The 23,103-nt window shown below is 32.0% G+C and overlaps 1 protein-coding gene across 14 annotated transcripts in view; it reads right to left on the reverse strand.

The window, feature by feature from the left end:
- Positions 1–347: 347 nt before the first annotated feature.
- Positions 348–23,103, reverse strand: part of LOC106868291 (voltage-dependent calcium channel subunit alpha-2/delta-2) — a 222,500-nt gene continuing 199,744 nt past the window's right edge. For 6 of the 14 annotated variants that reach the window (XM_089355846.1, XM_052969104.2, XM_052969105.2 and 3 more), the window contains 10 exons: positions 21,027–21,196; positions 17,785–17,855; positions 15,249–15,327; positions 13,994–14,055; positions 13,582–13,608; positions 11,513–11,541; positions 10,033–10,150; positions 5,656–5,762; positions 4,485–4,558; positions 2,465–2,781 (listed from right to left, as the gene is read on the reverse strand). In XM_089355846.1, coding sequence (XP_089211972.1) covers positions 2,677–2,781; positions 4,485–4,558; positions 5,656–5,762; positions 10,033–10,150; positions 11,513–11,541; positions 13,582–13,608; positions 13,994–14,055; positions 15,249–15,327; positions 17,785–17,855; positions 21,027–21,196 — 842 coding nt within the window. In that variant the 3' untranslated portion in view covers positions 2,465–2,676. Of the gene's footprint in view, positions 2,782–4,484; positions 4,559–5,655; positions 5,763–10,032; positions 10,151–11,512; positions 11,542–13,581; positions 13,609–13,977; positions 14,056–15,248; positions 15,328–17,784; positions 17,856–21,026; positions 21,197–23,103 lie in introns of all 14 variants that reach the window. The other 8 variants (XR_016242740.1, XR_016242739.1, XR_016242738.1 and 5 more) reach the window with 3 other exon arrangements.

The raw sequence follows: 23,103 nt of genomic DNA on the forward strand, positions 1-23,103 counted from the left end.
TTAAGCTGTTTTATTATTATTATTGTCAAATATTCAAAAGTAATTATCATACATAATGAATTTATTAATATCACATCTTTCTCTTGTGATGACTAATTCAAAATGTGATCATTAAAAGATGTTAATTTGGCTTTATATAACACTGCAATTATGTAGAAAGTATCCCAGAAATAAAAGAGAAAATGTCAATATCACATTTAAGAGATTTTAACTAAATGCAATTTTAAGTCATTTTATCTGGTTGCAAATGAACAGTAAAATTCATACATTTTTAAAAATATTTTTTTGTTTTTAAATAAACAATACTTATAATACAAGTCAAAGAAAAACAAAACAATATTATTCTAGAATAAGCAGGTTTTAAATAACTAGAGGAACAGTTATCTAAAATAACAATAATTCGTTCAACCTGGCATAAAAGCCATAGGCAAGTAGAGTTAGGTGTCTTGCCTTGATACACAATGTAATGTTTGAAGTGAGATACAAATTAATGAATAACGCATGAATCAAAGAAAATTTGTATCTTATCTGTTCAACCATTGCATCTCACATCTGAAAACAACAAAATATTGGGGTAACAGTAAAATGTTTACTGTAATCCAATAAAAAGAAATTAAGCTAGATTATTAATTATCTAAATTCCAGTATGTTCAACAACTTATTTTCACTTTCGAAAAAAGTTAACTGAAACATTTCAAGTTAAGTTAATAATTATATTTAAATAAATCAAAATACATTTTTAAAATTAAATGGGTAGATTTTTTCAGTTTCAATAAACTATTTAAAAAATATATTTTGTGAAAAGTTCTAAGCTTGTCTGATTTAAAATTAGCAACATAGTTGTTAAATTTCCCAACTGGGAAATATATGATCAGTTCATGAAATTTGTAATCAGTTAAGAGATACGTATAATTGCATTTAATAACAATTTAAAAGATGTAAGGCTGATGTGAAAATTAAAATTACTTGATAAATCTTATGCAAAAAAATATGTACATATAAAACATATGCAAAATTAAAAAAAAAAATCAAAATATGTCTTACATAGGCACAAGCCACATATATATGGGAGAAGGGATGTTGTGATGTTGATGCTTTTCTCAAAGACATAATATCAAATGGTGTCAACCAAAAATTTTAACTAAATTGAGGGCTTAGTTTGCCAGGAGCTTATCTCTTACTCTATAACACTCATCCAAATTTTAAATATTGATTTCCTACTTAGACACACAGCCACAAATTTGTAGAGGAAAAGAATGAGATTGTGAGATGTACATGCTTTTCTCAAGGACATTTGCAGCTTCAGATGAGAACTGAAACCAGCTGTCGACTTGGCTAATAATAAACTGTGAATAATAAAGGAACATAAGTTACCTTTTTATCTTATGCTGAGTATTGCTATAAAAATTAACATGAAAATTTTAAATGTAGATACTGAACTAGTTTAATTTCATGTGATAATTTAATGATATGTAATTGTATAAAAAAAGAAATACTGACAGGATTTCCACCAAGTCGAAAAACTGATACATCCTTCGTGTCCAACTGTCTCCATGTATAATGGACGGTTACTAGAGCTAGTAGACATTTTATCTGCACGGCACTGACTTTCTATACTTAACTGAGATTAAACAAGAAATAGTTAACACATTTCTAGATGATACAAAATTAAAATGATGGGATAATAAAAACTAACAAATTACAGTGACTTCCCAGGAAAGCAATCACTCACAGAATGGTGGAATTCATAACAATGTTTAAAAAAAAAATAGTTTTTACAAATATGTTTTATAATCAGATATTTTAAAAGCTTACATACACATGCACAAAATATTGGATGGGTTAAATGTAAAGCATATATAAGTTTTTCCTAGAAAAAATGATTTTTAAAGTTAAAATGACATACAAAATACTTCATTAGAAAGCACTGTTTTCCATCAATATATTATTGAAAATTTTCAATTATTTTCCTTTTTTTTTTTTTTTTTTTTTTTTTTGTATGAAGAAAACTAAAAAATACAACTTTCATTAAATAATGAAGGCTGGTTATTAGCAACTTAAATTTGCACTTTCTTAATTTTGATATTCAATCCACTGAGGTCATGAGTTTTAATGAAAATTTTATCACTGCAAACAGTGGAATGGAATAAATTGGAGATAGATTTTTTTTTTTTTTTAAACCATGAGAAAATAAACTTGTTAGGAAGAGTAAAAACTTTCAATTAATTTGTATATAAAATTTAAATAAAAAATAGTTTTATCCCCCATCCTGAAATTCACCAATTGAACAACAAAAAAATAACAAAAAATGGGGGAGAGAGGGAGTAAGAAACAAAAAAGAAATTAAAAAATTCAGAGGAAAAGATATAAAATACTATATAATTTGTTATGTACTAGAAAGAATCCGTAATTGCCAGTTTTTTGTTTTTTGTTTGATTTCTTGCAAACTTATAAAAACTTAGTAATTAGAACAACATATTTTATTAATACTGTGGTAAAAAAAAAAAATGATTCAATTCATAATTAAATGAAAACATTTTTTTTCAATTAGATTGTAGATCTGGCCTCTCAAGAGGTTTGTATATGCAACAAATATGTTATTGTGGTGTACAAAGACAAAATCATTGGGTAGTAAAGAATGGGATGGGTGTTTGTATCATAATATGTAATCTGTTATCAACTATCACTTAAATAAACACACAAGCGAAGCAGAAAGAGGGCTGTCAACAGAACGAAATAAGATGGAAGATTGGCTGAACCACTACATTTCTTATCATCTTCCTGCAAAATAAAAAAGAGAAGATATAGAACAGTGAAACTATATTCTTGGCAAAATGAAATAAATTTAGATTGACACACTGCTTTTTAGAAGCCATTAAAATAAAGACTAAGATTAATATTAGACTACCCCAGCCACCTTTCATACTTGTAGATTTTTTCTCCAAACAACAAGTGCATAAAACTACATGCAATTTATCTACAATATCTTGGTCTGGGCTTGAAATTTTACTCATTTACCAGTGTGAGTTAATGTATGCTGTATGTAGAGTGGGTTGGTCATGTCACTACTCAGTCTATATGAACATCACCGTTGTTGATGAAATCACACACACACAAACAAAAACGACAAGAAGAATTCAATTCTGCTAAAAGATATTCTTGCTGTGATATTCAACTTCATGAATTTATATATACATGCCTTCTTCATACTCTACTAAACTTAATTTCTATTAGATGCTGCATATACTGTCAGTTATTCAATGAAACTAGGAGGCAAAAAAAAGGAAGACTAATTTATTATTCATTAAGCACTCAACTTTCTCTGATAAAATGTTTGATAATTAGGCTATTATGTATGATGTGTATCATTATCATCATCATCATAATTTAATGTCAGTGTTCCATGCTAGCATGGGTGGGACGGTACCACAAGAACCAGCCAGGCCTAAGCCTGCACCAGTCTTCTGTGACTGCTTTGGCAGCATTTTTACAGCTAGATGTCCTTCCTAACACCAACCACTTAGCAGAGTGGACTTAGTGCTTTTTATGTGGCACAAGCACAGGTGAGGTCAGTTTTAGCTGGATGTCCTTCCGAACACCAACCACTTTACAGTGCGGACTGGGTGCTTTTAAGTGGCATCTGCACTGACAGGGTTACCAAGTACTTGCAAGACAAAAACTTTTAAGAGAGGAAGAGTTATTGGGGGAGATGATTATGAAAAGATTATAGTGAGACAAATATAGGCATCTTACTGAAGAAGAAGTACAACTGAATTTAGAATAATCTGTGAGAAATCAAAATAATACTAAGACTGATTCAGAGAAAGTTGCATATGTTAAAGAAGTTAGATCAAAAGAAATAATTAAATATAATTGCATTTGATGTTTTAAAAGGGAGAATTATTAGAACATCAAACAAAATGCTTTACAGTATATGTTCTGGCTTTTTACATTCTAAGTTAAATCCTGCTGTGCTTAAACTCTACCTTTCATCTTTCATGGGGAAAGGCTCAATAAAATAAAACACAGTTAAATTCTAGATGCAGACTTCTCTCTCTTCTGCTTGTCATATCTTAAATATTTCATCAAGTCAAGAGTGGGAGGATCAAGAGGGAATGCTCCTAACATTAGGGGTACCTAAAAACATTAGCAAGAAGCATAGTGCATGCTGATACCAAGTCATACCTGATTGTGACAGCTGTATTTTTAGATATATATAGTGACATTGTTCTAAAATTGCTGAACAGTTCCTGCACTAATTTTTATTATTCAATTATTTCAAACCCAAACTGATGTGTCAATAGCATTCAATTTAACTGATGTGTAAAGTAATGATATACTTGTAAAAATATTTTTTATGGTGCTGTTACACAGTGATGATAAATTCTACAAATTTAACTGATTTCAATAAATTACTATAACTAAATATACAACACAAATTTTTGATCAATGGAAGAGAAAATAAATAAAAGAAATGAACTTACTCTTGCATCATATTTGTAGCATTCTCCAGGGCGTTTTCTATACCTTGGCTGTGACTCACAGAAATTTGGCTTCACTGTTAATATAAGATAAAATGTTAATATTCACATATGTAGGTACAGGAACATAATGAACTTAATCATTAAATATGCATGAATAGTAAGAAAGAGAGCAAAATTCATAAGGGGAACACATTCAGAATATAATAGTAGTGAGAATAATAGTGAAACTTGATTCTGCTTGAGAATTACATTAAAGATGCAAGTGTTACAAGGAATGTAACATCCTTATTCACCTTATTCGGTGAACGGAGAGTATAGTTGAATGAACAACTGAATACTTAGTGGAATTGACAGACATCCATTTACTTTCAGCATGTATATGTATGTACATACATACATACATACACACACATACAAGCAAGTCACAAAACTAAGTTGCATGGAGCTGATTCAAGCTGTTTTAAATAATAATATTGGTTTAAAATTTTGGCACAAAGCCAGCAATTTCAAGAGAGGGAGAAAGTTGATTACATCAACTCCAGTACTCAACTGGTACTTACTTATTTTATTGACCTCAAAAGGATGAAAGGCAAAACTGACCTTGGCAGTATTTGAACTCAGAATGTCAAGACGGACAAAATGCTGTCAAGCATTTCATTCAGCATGCTGACAATTCTGCCAGCTCACTGCCTTAATAATAATAATAGTATTATATATATATATATATATATATATATATATATATATATATATATTTGTGTGTGTGTATGTGTGTGTAAAGGAATGAGTATGTACATATTGGTATATAAGAATATGTATATGTGTGCGTATGTATATGTGTATGTGAAGGTTTGACAGGCAGATGTCCAAACAGACAGATACAAGAATGAGGCACTTAGTTTCTTTGAATGATGAAATGGTGCTATGTAAATTACTTGAGTTGACTTAGAATTATTTTAATAATTTTCAATACATGTATTACTATTATTGGTATATCAATTATTACTATTCTTTATTACAATTCACGAAATACTGTTTGGTAAGATCAATAATGATGTTTTATTTCAACAACCATAGGCTAAACATGTACATTGTTGTGACAATACATATTGCATATTATACCACAAAATGAAATATAAGAGGAACCAACATAAATATCTGGAATGCCTACCTTCTTCAGGCTCTTGATTAATTTCTGTATATGAGCATTCATTACACTCAAGTTCAGTAACTACAAGTACCAAGTTACTATACATCAAACGAACAACTCTAAACTCCCTATAATTTAGAAAAGAAAATAACAATGCAATGACCTTGGCAGACAACAAAATAATAATAATCTTTTCTACTGTGGGTATAAGACCTAAAACTTTTGGAGGAAGGGTCAAGTCAATTACATTGACCCAGTACTCAACTGGTACATATTTTATCTGAAAGGATGAAAGGCAAAGTTGACCTCAGCAGAATTTAAACTCAGAACATAAAGCTGAAAGGAATGCCACTAAGCATTTTATCCAGTGTGCTAACAATTCTACCTGCTTGCCACTTTAATAATAATAATAATAATAATAATAATAATAATAATAATAATAATAATAATAATAATAGTCCTTTCTACTATAGGCACAAGACTTGAAAATTTCATCAATCCCAAAAGGATGAAAGGCAAATTAGTGGGAATTTGAACTCAGAATGCAAAAACCAACGAAATGCTGCTAAGTATTTTGCCTGGCGTGCTAACAATTCTGCCAGCTTGCAACCTTCTAACACGACAAGAAGTGCCATCAAACTTTTGCACATCACAAAAACAATTTGTGCATAGAAAGACATTCAACTTCCCCAAGGATGCAAAGAAATGCTCATACTGCTAGCCCTGTGGTTTAATTATGATGTTCAGCATGATGTTATTATCTGCCAGTATTGTCTGGAAGGAGTTCAGCATAATAGAATTACAACACCTCAGGAAACTGCCTTGTTGACCTGTGTACGAAACTGGGGCAACATTACAGGAAAAATTACTGCACATTAGATGTTCTGATCACAACATGAAAGCAGTTAGCACTTTGGGCCAAAGTCAGACATATCCATGACTCTGAATAAGCAACCAATTTAGTGACAAGAAGTAACCTAGCAAGCAATGAAATTTTTTATTTAGCGTCAGATTCTGTGGTAGGCAAAGCCTAGCATTACAAGGGCATGAACATGACAGAAAACTTCATATAAAAGAACTTGCCAAAAAATGCAGTGCAGAAGTAAGTCAGTGGCTTAAAAGGTGAAATAATTTCCTATCTGATACCATACAAAATTAAATCCTACAGGCATATGCTCATAACATCCTGCAGGAAGTAAAAAAAAATTAGATGAAGATTCTATGTTTATTTGTATTATATATGATGGCACCACTTATTGCTATGGCATGAAACAAGAATAAAACATTGTCCATTATGTTTCTGAAGTTCTGGATGCATACAAAGATTTTTTTAAATTTTTATAATCCTCCTGGCTGCTCTTTGGAGACACTAAGGTTTTTCTGGGTGAGTTGTGCTGCCTAAATATCTTGCTCAAAATTATGCTGCTTTTCATTTGATGGTGCAAATACCTTGAGTGGAAACATTTCAGGCATACAAAAGAGGTTAAAGACATGTTTCCCGGCACATATTTTGTACATTATGGAAACCACTCTTTGGACTTTGTCCTCCAAGAAGTTGGCTTCTATGCTTGCCATTGTAGTTGATGCACTGAACTTTGTTTACCAATGTGCCATTCTTCTGAGAGAGTCACCAAAAAGAAAAGTGACGCAATGGACAAACCTTTGTTGTGAGAAAGTCATGGTGCAATCCATGCATCCAACTTGTTGGTGCATTAGAGCAACAGCACTGAAACATAGAAAGCAACTATAAGAAGATGAAGGACATTTTGCTGGGGCTTCTGAATGATGCATTGCTAAGAGTAACAACAAAGTTCACTGTCAAATGACTGCTGAAACAATCTGGCAAGCTTCCACTTTGGTATTATGGTGGTTGGGAATGCATGTGGAATATGTGAATCTGTGGCAAGTAGCTTCTAGTGTCCAGACACAACAGCCAGTGACTGCTTGAAGCTGATTGAGAAGTTGAAGAGCTCTCTTTCAAAAATGAGAAGTGAGAAAGTTTTCAAAAACTATTTCAGTGAGATATCCTCTGCTGCCTAACATTTTTCATTCCAAGAATACATCGTTGCATTTCAGACATTACAACTGCTGAAGATGGTGCTCTCGCTGTCATCAATGACTGGCATCAGTAATTTTTCAGCATCATTGATGTCAAAAATTAATTGAATCGCTGCTTTCAGCAAGAGGGAATGCACATATGCTCTGAGTGAGAGTACTTGCAGTTTTGACAGTCAGCTCTTGAGATGTTTGAGCTTGCAAATGCATACGTACCTTCATTTTACTAGCCCTCACTCATCACAAATCAAACTTACTGGCCTGTAGACAGAAAAAGAAACTTTGCCCAAATAATTGCCTGACATTGTTGAAAAATGGAGAGCTTTTGACGTTGTTATTCATTCTGGAAAGTGTTGATGTTAATGCAGCTTATTCTGTCTTGTACATATGGAAACGTTTTTCAAATCATTACAAAAAATTTTCTGCTCTCATTCTGGCAATGAAACTTTCCATGAGGATGTGCAAAGCATTTTCATTGCACAAGTTTTTATGCACATGCATTATGGCACAGTGTGTTAGACTATTTACATTTAGTCTGTCATGTTTATATACATGTCAAAACTATTTTGGTAGAATATTCAATGTGTAAATAATTATTTTTTAATCTTCAGATCCTATTTTCTTCACCCATCATTGTGGCTACTAATAAAAGAAAAGTAGATGCTGAGTGTTGTCTTTTCAATGAAGAATGGGGAGAAAAATACTTCTTTAAACAACTGGAAAGCTAGTTGCATGACATGCAAAAATGTGTTGCTATTTTGAAAGAGTACAATCTTCAGCATCACCACGAAGCAAATCATCTGTCAACATATTCAAAGTTTTCTGGAAAGTTGCGTTCTGAGAAATTTAAGTTAATGAAATGTAGTTTGGAATCTCAAAAGAATCTCTTCACAAGAATGTTTGCTGAAAATGAATCTGAAACTTGTGCAAGTTACAAAATAGGGCATAAGATGGTAGAGCAGGGGAACCATTAACTGACGGCAACTTCATCAAAGAGTGTATGATGGAAGCAGCAAATGACTTGAGTCCTGATAAAGCCAAATTGTTTGGAAGTATCAAGCTTTTTAACAAGTTCAGTTGTGTGGCGAATAGAAGAACCTGGAGAGAACATAGTGCTACTGAGAGTGACATTCTGTTCCAGAATCCATTTAATTGTAACCTTGATGATATGCCTTTTAAACTACAGTTGGAGCTCATTGATTTGCAAGCAAATGACTTGTTGAAAGAGAAGCACAGAAAGAGAAAACTTGTTCAATTTTATCACTGTTTACCAGATGAGTTTTCACATTTGAAGAAATTTGCCTCTGGTGTGACATCAGTGTTTGGAACAATTTATGTCTGTGAGCAAATATTTTCAAAAGTGAAGTATGTGAGATCAGCTCATCGAATGAAGTTGACTGATGAACATTTGAAAGCAATTCTCTTCATTGGATGCAGCAATTCCAAAGCAAATATTGATGATATCTTAAAAGCTAAACACTAGTTTCACAAATCTCACTAACCTTTTTTGCTGCTTAGCTTGTGAGATCCAGATATGTGCATACTGGGTGTGATATATCTTATTGCTAACATCCCTTTCTTTGATAACTTTCTGGTAAATAAATATGTTGGCTGTCTTTATTTTTTGTGCATTCACTGTATTGAATTAAAAAGAATACTTATCCTGTTTGTGCTTGTCATTCTCTCAGTTATCTGGCCTGCAGTGAAAAAAGTTTGGTGACCCCTGTCAAAAGTTACTAATATTCAAGGTATATGGTTAGGATGTTGGGCTCATAATCATTAGCTCACAACTTTAATTCTTGGATTGGGCAGCACATTGTATCCATGAGCAAGGTACTTCATTTCACACTGCTCCACTCCTTTCAGCATAAAATGAATACTAGTAGCAACTGGTATTCACTTGTATTGAGAGTACAAGAACCCCTAACTTCTTGAATAAGATGCCAGTCTCAAATATAAATAAATACTAGTGGCAGCTGGTATTCATTTCCAATTGAGAGGATTACAATAGACTGGCATCCTGTTCAAGAGGTGGAGATCTTTTATTTTCAACTTTCCAAGGTCAAGTGCAGAATGTTGCTGCATCCATAATTTGTTGGTATTTCCTTGGGCCATCTTTGACAATCCTCCAAGAAGTATCCTAATCAGTCCCTCCACGAGATACTTCCTCACCTAGACACCCAGAAAATCTGTATATGCTTTAAGTCTCATGAGCCTGAAGGTTTGAGCTAGACTTTTATATAGATAATCAAACTGAATTTATTCCATTTATGCAAAATCACAAACATTATGTTAACTTTCCACCCCTACAAGATGAAGACTTTATATATGAACATAATTTACCTAGAACAATTTTCACATGGAACTATACCACTCATGGAGTTAAATGTACTACTTGGCCAATAATATTGTATTCGGTTCATTATACAGCTTTCTGATTCACTTTCCTCTTCTGCATAAGCTAAAAATATAACAAAAAAGTAAATACAAAAAATGTTCATAGGAAGCAAACACAAATGTAGTTTTGTCAAGTAAATATACTTTTAAAAGATTACGTACATTAGGAAAATACATGGTGGTTATCTCACACAGGGAAAAATTTCACAGAAATATAATTTAGAAATACTCTACAACTATATTTTAATAAAAAAAATATTTGATGACATAAAAATATTCGGTGACATACTGACATGGCCGGAAATGCAAACACTAAAATTGATATTTCTTGTCACCAAAATTGATATTTCTTTTCATATTTAGAATTGATTGTATATTTTGATAAATTGCTTTAAAAAGTGGCTGACAAATTTTAGTTTGTTTACAAATGTTGATTCATTCAGATCTGTTATGTTCAAGCCATCCAGAAGATGGCTCAAGTTGCACTTCATAAAATGCATATACAAAATAAATAAATATAGAGCAGTAAATAAACTTTTGCAGTTATTTTTCAAAATATTGTACAAATTTATATGATTACTAACAACTTGGAACACTCTTAAATTCAATCTTATATCATCATTTAACATCACTGTTCCATGCTGATTGTATAGTTTGACAGGAACTGATGTATCTATGGACTGTATCAAGCTCCAATGTCTACCTTGCATGCTTTTTATGGCTGGATGCCCTTTCTAATGCCAACCCCTTTACAGTATGGAATGAATGCTTTATTCATGCCACCTGCGCTATTGAAGTTACCATCCAGTTTGCAGGACTACCAGCTCTGTGGTTAAGCTATAATCCGATTATAATATTTAAATCTGCAGCAATTTAATTAGCCTTCAAATAATTATTTCTGTTTCATTGATACATCTTTTACATTGTATGTGAAATTAAAATCTGTAAACAGAAGGAGGCAATGGAAACATCCTACTCCAAAGTATCCCCTCATGTTCAATCATATAAAGACAACATGCTCCCTGGCACTGTCACAAAAAACCAAAACTTCAGTGGATTCTGAAATATTAACAACACTATAGATCTCTAAAAAAATATTCTATCTTAATAATTTCCCTATTAATTGATATAATCATAGTACATGCCTGGTTTGTATAAAACCTGCTGTACACAGGAATCAAATTTACTATTGTGATATGAAAACTGAAAACAAAATGTTTTACCCAGTGAAAATTTTTTATTAAAAATTTTAGAAGATTGCATGAATTTCTAATTGTATTGATTTGAAGAAAAAGAACACACAATTTTTGACTTTTTTAATTGTTTGAATTTTAGTTAAGTGAAAGTAGATCAAATCTAAAAACATTCTAAACACATGGAAACTAAACTAGACATCGTAGGAAGGAGTAGAAGGATTATTACATACCAAAATTGACAGGCTCTGAGAAAAACCAACTGCAAAAAATATGAATTATAAATTTTAAATAAATAAAAAGAAACTGTCTTCAGTTTAGAAAAAAATTGTGTGGGAGAGAAAGAGAGAGAGAGAGAGAGAGAGAGAGAGAGAGAGAGAGAGAGAGAGAGAGAAAGAGAGAGAGAGAGAGAGAGAGAGAAAGAGAGAGAGAGAGAGAGAGAGAGAGAGAGAGAGTCACATATGTATGTCTGTCTTAAAACATTGTTTGCATATATGTAAATAGCATAAGAAGTATGTTTCTCAAATAACTATAATTTCTTACACATCTCTTCTTTATGAAGATATAAGGTGTTACAAAATGCTGAAACACACAAAAACGTTTCTCACATTATATGTTTACACAACTCTTGTTAGTCATGTGGCCTGATTGATCACATCCCTATCATTTCTGTGCTAAACATAGTTGTGAAGTAAGAATTGGGTATTGAATGTGTTAATATTAAATACCCGTGACAGAAAATAAATTCACACTCTTTTGTACTAAGCCATTCTTCCCCAAGTCTTTCTACAAAATGTGCAACTGTTATTTAAGTGAACTTAAACTATATCCAAATTTTGTAAAATTGCTATCAGGAAAGAAAGGTAATTTTGGTTTTCATTGCAATAATCACATAACTTCTACCTGATCTCCTTGTTTCAGAAGCCACTGTTGATGAATCAGTGATAGCTTTTGAAACAAAGTGGAAGTAGACTGAGAACTAAGCCCTTTGGAAACTATAATTTAGTTTCTACAATACCTTTTCCACTATTATAAATGAAATGTGCTAAGCACTTTTTTGTTTCAAATTTTGTAGTAGATTAAATAAAGATTTATAGTTGCAGTTCTAGATGTTTACAAAGGAGAAGGGTAAAGACCCTTGTTGTTCATAAATGACCATGGGGTTGCACCTAGAAAGTTCCCCTCTGAGATACAAGTCTGGGAAAATTTGTTATGGAAGACCAGCAGCCGCCCATGCATACTAGTCTTTCCACTCCATGCCATTGATGTTATGCAAGGGAAAGGCAAGTACAGCTTGGTACCAGTGATGTCACAACTCATTTCTGCAGCTGAGTAAGCTAGAGCAATGTGAAATAATGTGTCTTGCTCAAGAGCACAACACACAGCTTGGTCTGGGAATTGAACTAGATATGCTTACATTGAATTTAATTTCAGAAATATCTCCACATTTATCAACCATATCAACATCACCATCAAATGCCCAGTCTGAGGATAACTCAATATCTTAATGCACCCTGTGACTACTTCCCCCCCCCCCCCTGCTGCCATTACTCTTGAGGTCACTACAAAAGGTCATTGATACTGCTCTTCCACTCCTGACTAAATCATTAAAAAAAATGTTTGTTTAGTTTTAGAATAGAAAGTTTATTCTAATGGCTAGATCACCAAAATATTTTCAAATTTGATACCAAAGAGAAGACAAGATATCAGAAATGTTTAAAACATAACATAGTTCTTTATTTGGTAACTAGCCCTGCCTTCAATACTGTCCATAATATATGTAAGTGTAGATTATTAAAAAATTTGGCTAATTATAATTTTCAAGCAATTGTCATATTTCATCTTTGAAATTCAAGAGACAAGAAAATTTATCAGAGTAAATACTTTGTAAACAGTTTTATCATATTTGTATAACAGTTTAATTGCTAAAAAACATAACTCCTTAAGCATACAGTGATATATCAATAAAAGATGCTAAAAGTGCAATCAATTTACATACCGTGATATTGGTTTCAAATTTTGGCACAAAGCCAATGAGTTTTGTGGGAGGTGACTAGTCAATTACATCAATCCCAGTGCTCAACAGGTACTTATTTTATCGATTCCAAAAGGATGAAAGTCAACCCCAACAGCATTTGAACCCAGTATGTAAAAGCAGATGAAATGTTGCTGAGCATGTTGCCAAGCATGCTAATGTGATTCTGCCAACTCACTGCCTTTACACATACAGTAATATTAACAAAATTTACATTAATATTAATGATATTAATTAAGAAATAGTAAAGAAAATCGATTTACTTACTTGTATATATTGAAACTAAAATATGACCTAAAATTAAAAGAGAAGAAACAACCCAGTTTATAGAATTATTATTTGAAAGTATAATACATATATAAAAATAACGGGCATTTGATATTTTCCAAAGTCACATTAAATGTGTATTACATTCTCTGATTTGAATGAAACAAGGATATGAATAAAATCTAATAATTGTGAGAAAAAAAGTCTGTCAATTAATTGGATAATTCTATATGAAAATAATTAAGATCATTGCTACTAAATTCTGAATATTGACTGAATGTTATTTTACTGTTTAAGATCTGAATTATTGACCTCTTAGCAACAATGGTAACAATATCTGGTTCAAACAGTCATAGAAGCAATCAATTAGAAAAACGTTTGTGTTATTTTAAACACTGATAATATTACTCACCATGCTACTTTGTTAAACCACCATTTCCAACTTAACATTTCGTACAATAAGTTCACTGAAGGCTGGAAAAAATAAAGATGTTCAAACAAAAAAAAATTCCACTTGAAGAAATATCAGCAAAATATACAAAAATATTTTTATTTTATTATTAGAAGGTTAAATATACTATAGGATATTTCAATTTTATTGAATAGATGATTTGAGATAAGTAATTACTGTAGATTATTGAAGTTGTGAGTTGTACATCAACAATTTATTATTTACAGGAAAATGGAATGAGCCATTGAGCATTAAATGACTCAATAAACCTCAATGTACAAAATGAAAAGTTACAAATATTCATTGAGATTAATTTCTGAATTACTTCTAAACAAATACCATTTTGCACTTGTATGTTCACACCTGAGGTTTCTCAACTGAACTAATTTTCTTTGATATAGCTATAGATTTGTTTTTACAAAGATGCAGATATGTATGAACCAGATAATGTAAACTCAAAAGACCAGTAACTCTGTTGTTAGTTGCACCTCTCATGGACTTTATAAGTAAATTAATTATAGTTTTTTTATATGCAGATTAGATATTGGTTTCAAAGTTTTGGCACAAGGCCAACCACTCTGGGGAAGAAGGAAAGTCAATTACATTGACCCCAGTCTGCAACTGATACTTATTTTATCAACCCCAAAAGGATGAAAGCAAAGTGAACCTCAGCAGAAATTGAATATAAAGATGGACAAAATGCCACTAAGCATTTTGCCCAGGCTAATGATTTTGCAGATCACCACCTTAAAATGCAGATTAAATATTCTTTTCTACTCTAGGCACAAGGCCTGAAATTTAGGATGGAGGCAGTCGATTAGATTGACCCCAGTATGCAACTGGTATTTAATTTATTGACCCCGAAAGGATGAAAGGCAAAGTCAACCTTGGCAGAATTTGAACTCAGAATGTAAAGACAGACGGAATACCGCTAAGCATTTCGCCCAGCATGCTAACATTTCTGTCGGCTCACAGCCTTTGCAGATTAAATATTAAAACTATAAATGTATCAAGAGATTAATATATTTCTTTTCTTTTCTTTACAGTTAACTGTCATAAGATAACTAATATTAAAAAGATGTTAGAATGTAAGTATCTAGCAACAGAAATTATATTTCTAAATAAGATCATGCATGATCAGAAATTATTTATAAAAAAAAAAACTTTAAAACATTTATATTCAATTTATTTCATTTAGAAGTTGTAAAATAATTACCACACGAATGTTTTTCAAACCTCCAGCTGATTTTTTGGTTTTTCTCATACATGTTGCTTGAAAGTCAGATATTTCATGTCTAAATAAAAATTAGAAGTCATTGTATAAGTGGAAAAGCTTGCACAGGAGCAAAATTTTTCAAAAATTTCTATTTCGACTAATCATTAAAAATAAGACAGTGATTTATATTAAGGTAAATACAAAATTGACAACTTCATAGTATTAGCTGTGATTATTAAAATAAAATCTTCCATCTATTCATGTATTTCTGTCCACTATTCAAAGAGGGTTATGGGAGTAGAGTCCTCAGGCCCCTCCTCCATAGGGTCCTTTCAGAAGTATTCATCATTAAACCTTCCAGCTGGACTTTCAAGCATAGCCAACTGAGACAACGGATATTATCCAACCATCTCATTATTTTTCTACTCCTACATCTCCTACCAGATGGCTTGGTCTTAAGAATTCATCTTGCAATTCTTTCCTGCACCATTCTGATTATTTATTATATAATTTCATGTTGTAAACTTTAAATTTGTGATTTTAAATTAACAGTAAATGTTCATTATATATATATATATATATATATATATATATATATATATATATATATATATATATATATATATATATATATATATATATATATAAGCATATCAGCTCAGTAGCTTGTTGGTGTTGGGCAATTTTCCCAATAGAATGCTTTTATTTCAATTTTTTTTTTATTCCATGTCAGAACATGTCTTCAACAGACAAGCCTCTTGATCAGAATGGATTTTAGTATTATTTGGGGAAATCTATAATGTCTCAATAAACAAAGTTTTTCCACTTGGTGCATAGATGTAAAAGTTTTTCTTAGCTTGCTGCTGCTGTGTTGTGAGGGTCTTTTGACTGTTGTCCTAATAAAATTCCTTACATGCACACTGACAAACACACATACACTCAGCATGAGCAATATACATAAGCAGAAGAAGAGTGAAAGAGAGTGTGGTAAATATATACAGAGAGGGGAAGTTTATAATGAGAAAAGTATAAAAGACAGAGTGACAAATAGAGTGGTTTTTTTCTGTTATTGTCGCAGATTTTGAAATTTTAAAACTAAGTGAAAATTTTCAAATTTGGTATATTGATGTAATTTTTTAGTCTGAATCCAATTTTATGATTCCTATATTCCTGAAAAATTTTAGAAAAAAGTTACAGAGGTTTGAAGTTTAATAATGTTTACTCAATTGGAAAACAGGACTTGGAAGATAGCATTTTCTGTGTGATAGCTGTCTATCACAAAATGAAGGCAAAAACATTGATAAATTTTTTATCAAAAAATGAAATCAAAACAGTATGACAAAAGTTTTGATAAGTTTAATGAATAAAGTCATGTGAAATGGTCAAACAGCATGTAAATAATTTACTTTCCATGCTGGCATGGGTTGGATGTTTTGATAGGATTCAACAAGTCAGAGGACTGTTTAGCTCCAGTGACTCAGTTTTGGCATGGTTTCTATGGCTGGATGCTCTTCTTAATGCCAACCACTTTAAAGGTGTACTAGGTGCTTTTTTTTTTTTTTTGCAGCATCAGTACTAGAGAGGTTGCTAATAATTTGCAAGGCTAAAGAGCTCCCTTCCTTGAGGAGGATGGGAGATAAGGTAGTCACTTTATGCAGGGTGTTGAGAGGTATGAGAGGAGGAGTAGGGACAGACTTATTGCAGAAGAGATTAAGGACAACCTCAAATTTTACATGGTGGGAAAGGGGATTGATGCTTAAACAAGAAGTTAATATGGTGGTGATGAGACACCAGAATGTACCGTCAAAGTAAATAGTAGAATGTGTAGATGTAGAAGAATCAGGGAAGGTGGATAAGAGTGTAAGAGGGAAGTAGGAGACAGTTGGACATAAACGTGGCATGGAGGTGGTAGGATGTATATAGGAGATAAATTTAGTGAATGCTGAATAGGGGTGGAAGTGGTAAATGTCAATATGAGGAAAAGGATAAGAATGAGGGAGAGATGTTGACAAGGAGTAACTCAGAGGAGAAAGAGTGGTGACTGGCAGTACAGAAATGGTAATATGGTGAATGTAGCAACAAGTTCTGCTGTAATTATTTACAGTATCAGAATGCTACAGTAGATAGGAGAACGATGAAGGAATGAGTGAAAGGGAATTGCTGGGGTAAGCAGTTGCCTCAATAGGTATTACTAATATGATAATTGTCCTACCTTACATACCTCCAACAGCCAAGGGAGTTAGACATATACAGAATATACATAAATCTATGTCCTACAAAGTTTGCATAATCGAAACAAAACTGAGCTGAGAGAAATAATTGGGTGGCCAGAGGCATGAAAAACATAGACAAATATAGATATATTAAATACCATGAAACATAAATCCTTGATTTCTTAAAATTATCTCAACTTTATCTTGATTTCTTAAAATTTGATGCCAGTTCCATATGAGAAAGGGAGATATGAATCAACAACACTCCAAAGTTGACATGACATACACAATATATGAATTAAAATATTAAGAAAGGTACTTACTTTACATAGACAGTGCGGTTTATTAGACCAAACATTAGTCCTCTGTCAACATTACCTAAAAATTGCCCAACCTGAGGTAAAGTAAAATGTCAAAAGAAAAAATAAACTTTAGAAAAAAATTCAGACTTCAAATTTAAAATAGAAGTGATAGGAATGTGTAATTTTAGTCGCTTTTTTTCCAAAGGCAACACAATTTCATTTTCTAAGTACATCATCATCATCAACATTTAATCTCTGTTTTCCATACTAGCAAGGGTTAGACAGTTTGATAGGAACTGGTAAGGCCAGTGGTTGCACCAAATTCCATAGTCAGTTTTGACTTGGTTTCTATGGCTGGATGCTCTTCCTAATGCCATTCACTTTACAGAGTGTACTGGGTGCTTTTCACATGGCATCATCATCATCAGTGCTTTTTACATGGCACTAGAACAAGTGCTTTTTATGTGGCACCAGTACCTACAAATTTTTACTTTTAAAATGTAAGTTATTTCTGACAGATGTAATTTCTTTTACATATTCTTCATGGATAAATAATTGCAAAGTAACTTCAAATATAATGAAATGCTGTCAATTTTTATGGCTTCTAATTTGTTTAGATAAATTTTGAGGAGATTGGAAGAAGGAAAAGTAAAAAACAAATAAACCATATATTGTTAGAATGTTGATACATGTTTTGAGAGAACTTAACATGCATATGGAATGAATGAATATAATACAAACTTTGAAAGACATTAAGACACATTTTTAATATGCATTTTGAGACAGATAAGTACCTGAAATAAAACAATACATGCATAATGTATTGTTGAACAATTTAGCCTATTTTGTTGTTGGTTATTCATACTTGGTTTATAATATATTTTTCAAACTGTATTCACAGGCATAAAATCAGGAAGTGAGAGAGGTGAAGGTAGATTCATTTAACCACTTGACTTCCATATAATTATGGCCGTTTTGCAACCTCACTATTCTCTGAATTCATATTTTATACTACTATTTTAAATGTGTGTGCATGTATATATATATAAAGATGTTATATATTCACTGTTCACTGAATCCATATTTTAAACTCTGTGTGTGTGCATATATATACATGCACACAATTTCTTACATTTTGGTTACAATGTACAAACCAGAATTCATAGGAGTTTAACACTATTATGCTCCCTGTGAATAACTTAAATTTCATCTTACAAACAAGAAATTTAATAGGTAGCCATTGATGATGGTAACCTAAGGTGTTCAGTTTGTGTCCATGTCAAATTGAATCTGAAATGATAAGCACTCCTTTATACATACTTCATAAACAAAATTTTGTACTTTTATTAACAGATGTAGAAATAGAAAGAAATAGTCTGTAATGGCTTCTTTCATCTATTGACATTTTACTGTAATAGTCTAAGTAAAATGACAACTGACAACACAGAAAAACATTTGCATCTTAAGGAGTTGAGAGAATACCTGTAACCTTAATCATTACTTGAACTCAAATATACAGTATTTTACGTTGCCAGTAAAATATGTACTGCTACTACTACTACTACTACCTCTTTTATGTATACTAGCTGGTGTACCCGGTAATTCCCAGGAGTAAAGATATTCTATTGAAACACCTTATTACTCTGATATAAGAAAGCAATTTCATTATAACTGCCGCAAAAGGTGTATTTTCTGTTACAGAAAAGTACAAAAAACTGTCAGCTGGAGGAGGGAGTGATTGTTGGAGGTTGGCGGGAGAGGTTTTTGGAGGTTGGCGAGAAAGATTGTCAGAGGTTGGTGAGAGAGGTTGCTGGAGGTTGGCGAAAGGCAAAGACATTATTCTGCTTAGCAAAGGCATCTGGGAAATGTATAACTGCTGTCATTCACAGAAAAACTATTGTTTTGCCGTGAGAAAAGTGCTGATGAAGTGTTAAGTGAAATTTGGCAATCAAGGATCGAATCTACACTATGCCTGCATGAAGCCACTACATAGACATTGTGGAATAAAAAATTTATCTACTGTCATGGAAAAGTGTAACTGTAAAAATGCAGAATTATCGGAGTAATGGATATTCAAAAAAGTATGTATGTATAGAAATGTATGAATGAAGTCTTTAATGTTTAAGATTCAAATCAAGGAAGTGCAATGATAATGTTTAGCAGTTCAAAACTATGAGTAGTGAAATGCAGAATTAGGTCGGCTGATCGTAACAATCAAATATTGATCACTTTGCTAAAATCTGCAGGTGGTATGGATTATTTCCCTTGGGTTGTTTAAATAAAATATTAGTATTATGTAGTAGATATAAGAATCCATTTTTTTCAACAATCTAAGTATGCCATGAGGTTTTCAGACATGAGTTCTACTCACATGTCAAATAAAGTATAAAAGTGATATTGTCTGCAAAAATTAGAAATAGGACACACAAAAAAATCAATATTCAAAGTAATTGAACATAAACAAAGAAATGGGTTATTTCCCTTGAGTGTTTAAAAAAAATTAGTTATATGAGGTAGATATAAAAGTCTCTTCCAGAGGCCGTATTATCAATTTTTTCAACAATTTAAGTATGTCACAAGGTTTCCAGACATGAGTTCTACTCACGTGTCAAGTTTCATCAAAATAAATAAAATGATGTAGGAGGAGTTAGCTAACAACGCCACAAACAAACACACACCGATTTTCCTCATATGTAGTAGGTTATTGGGTTGGTGCATAATTATTGCGGCTTTTTTCAACAAATTTTATTCAACAAAAACAATAACAATATTGAACAAAAACATCTTTAAATGATGGTCTGACTGTCTGCCAAATAAATGGGAAGCAGTAATTGAAGTAGATGGGGAATATGCTCCGGAATAATCATTTAAACATGTTTTTGTTACATGTTATTGATTTTGTTGGATAAAATTTGTTGAAAAAAGCCACAATAATTATGCACCAACCCAATATATTGGTAATGGGTTTAATTTCAGAGTTATTTTGATGCATGATATTAAAAATTTCATTCAGCATACCCATTGTTTACTTCTAATTTCAACCAACAAAAACCGTCTATAATGGATGGTTGCTTGACCTGCTAAAAATAATAGTGAAATATACCTGGTCATACCCTACCATTAAAAAAAAAAAGAACACATTGGCTAATGTAGCTTGAAATGCATTCTGCTTAAACAACTTGGTGGTCATAACTAGAATTGGTTTGATCGTAGGTTGGCTCATTCAGAACTTGGTCTGAGACTACACAATAACATATACTTACTGCACCAAGTTTATCTTCTTGGTTTGTTGAGATAACAAAGGCTCCATCATCCAAAAGATAACAAATTAATTTATCACTTTCACGGCAATGATACTGATCCGAATTACCATAGTCTGAAGCTGTTAACAATTCTTCCATTATTCTACTGTGATTCATTGTAACGCCAATCACTGAAAAAAATAAATAAATAAAAGCACGTTAATGAAACTTTTCTTTAAAAGTTTAATTAGAATATATTTTTCTAGAATTTTTAATCATTATATTGAGGTTTTCAACCGAAAATATAACAGTTAAGCGCACATTTATCATTTCATATAGCAATAATAGACTTTATTTTACATTTACAATTTTTTTATCAAATAATATATCTTCCTTATTGATTACTTTAAATATTGATAGCTTATTGATTACTATAAATTAGTTTCATATGAACAATAGTAAAGAAATTATATTATAAATATTATTTGTTGAATTCAAAGCAATGTGAGTGATAAGTACTGGCAATACAGAAATAAAATATTTTTATGTTATCTATAAAGCAGTATATTAAAGAGATAGCCAAGTTCTACAAGTAAAGTTAATTGCCACATCAATATGGTTGTTCAATGTTACTACTGTTTTAACCCCAGGCAGATCTTCAGGTGCAGATCTTATAGGTGCAGCCTGCACCCTGTATATACTGCAAGCAGGGAAGCAAACCCCTACCACCCTCCAGCAGACAACAGGTTTGCAACACTGACTCAGTTTTGAGCTAGTTTTGCTCATCCTCAGTAGTGAACACTTGGTCACTAGAGAGATGGCCAGAATCCACTCCAGTAAGCAATATATAGAAAACATAGTGACATCAGTCACTGATTTGCAAAAAGCAAAGTAGCTAGTTGTAAAATCTCAATAAGAGATGAGAGTTGTAACTATTCTAACAAGTAAAGTTAATTGCCACATCAACATGGCTGTTCAATGTTACTACTGTTTTGATACCCGGCAGATATAATATACATACAACATTACTACTTTACAAAGAAAAAGAAATATTGAAGCCATGAGTCATGATTTGTGATATATTTCCACAACTGATATCTGAAATCATCAGATAGTGTGTTATGTGGAAAGCTGTAACTTTCTTTAGTTGATAGTGTTCTAGGTACCTGAGTAACATAAAATCCTCATTACAATCTTCTACTGTTTGCTCTGTAGAGCTCCATACCATTATCTAACCAGATGGATTTATGTGTATACATATAGACAATATAACATATACACATACAGAGAGCTTTTAAATTAATTTAAACTGATTATGTTTTGCAGATATGTAATCATACATGTAATGATGTTTATCCTAAAGAAACATGAAGGCACGTGGCTTAGTGGTGATGGTGTCAGACTCATAATCGCAAGATTGTAGTTTCAGTTCTCCGACTGGTTGATGTGTTGTGTTCTTGAGCAAAAACTTTCCATTTCATGTTGTTTCAGTCCACTCAGCTGGCAAAAACGAATATTCCTGTGGTGGACCAGTATCCCATCCAGTGGGGTGGGGGGATACTTGTATATATGCCACCAAAACCAGCAAACTGGCCCTGTGAGTCAATATGATTTAGGAAGGATCTTTATCCTTTTATCCTAATGAAACAGTTGCTGACTATAAAATATGAATTATATGTGAAATTTCTGCTTTTACTCTATATAAGACAAATAAGAAGAAAGATAAAAATATATGTTGTGTAACTGTTGAACACAATCTCTTGATTACTGCTCAAGTACATTATCATTATTCTGATTATTCTCCAATCTGTAGTCACACAAGCAAAGAGACACTCTATTACAACACTAATCCCACTACATTGAATACAAATGAAGAACATCTGACTTCATTTCGTTTTTGTATTTGGTCTGGAAGATTCTTTATGTGAATTTGTGAAGCATATTTTATTGTGTCTAGAGAGAGTCATTCTCTTTTAGTGCCTTATTAATTTAACACACTCACCGATTTCCACTCACTTGCTTATTTACTTTTACTAAAATTTTTGTTGCAACTTGCAACCTTTTTAATAGACAACAGGATTGCAAAATCAAAGCAAGT

The sequence above is a fragment of the Octopus bimaculoides genome, chromosome 1, assembly GCF_046866305.1.
Source record: "Octopus bimaculoides isolate indiv1 chromosome 1, ASM4686630v1, whole genome shotgun sequence".
Taxonomy (NCBI): Eukaryota; Metazoa; Mollusca; class Cephalopoda; order Octopoda; family Octopodidae; genus Octopus; species Octopus bimaculoides.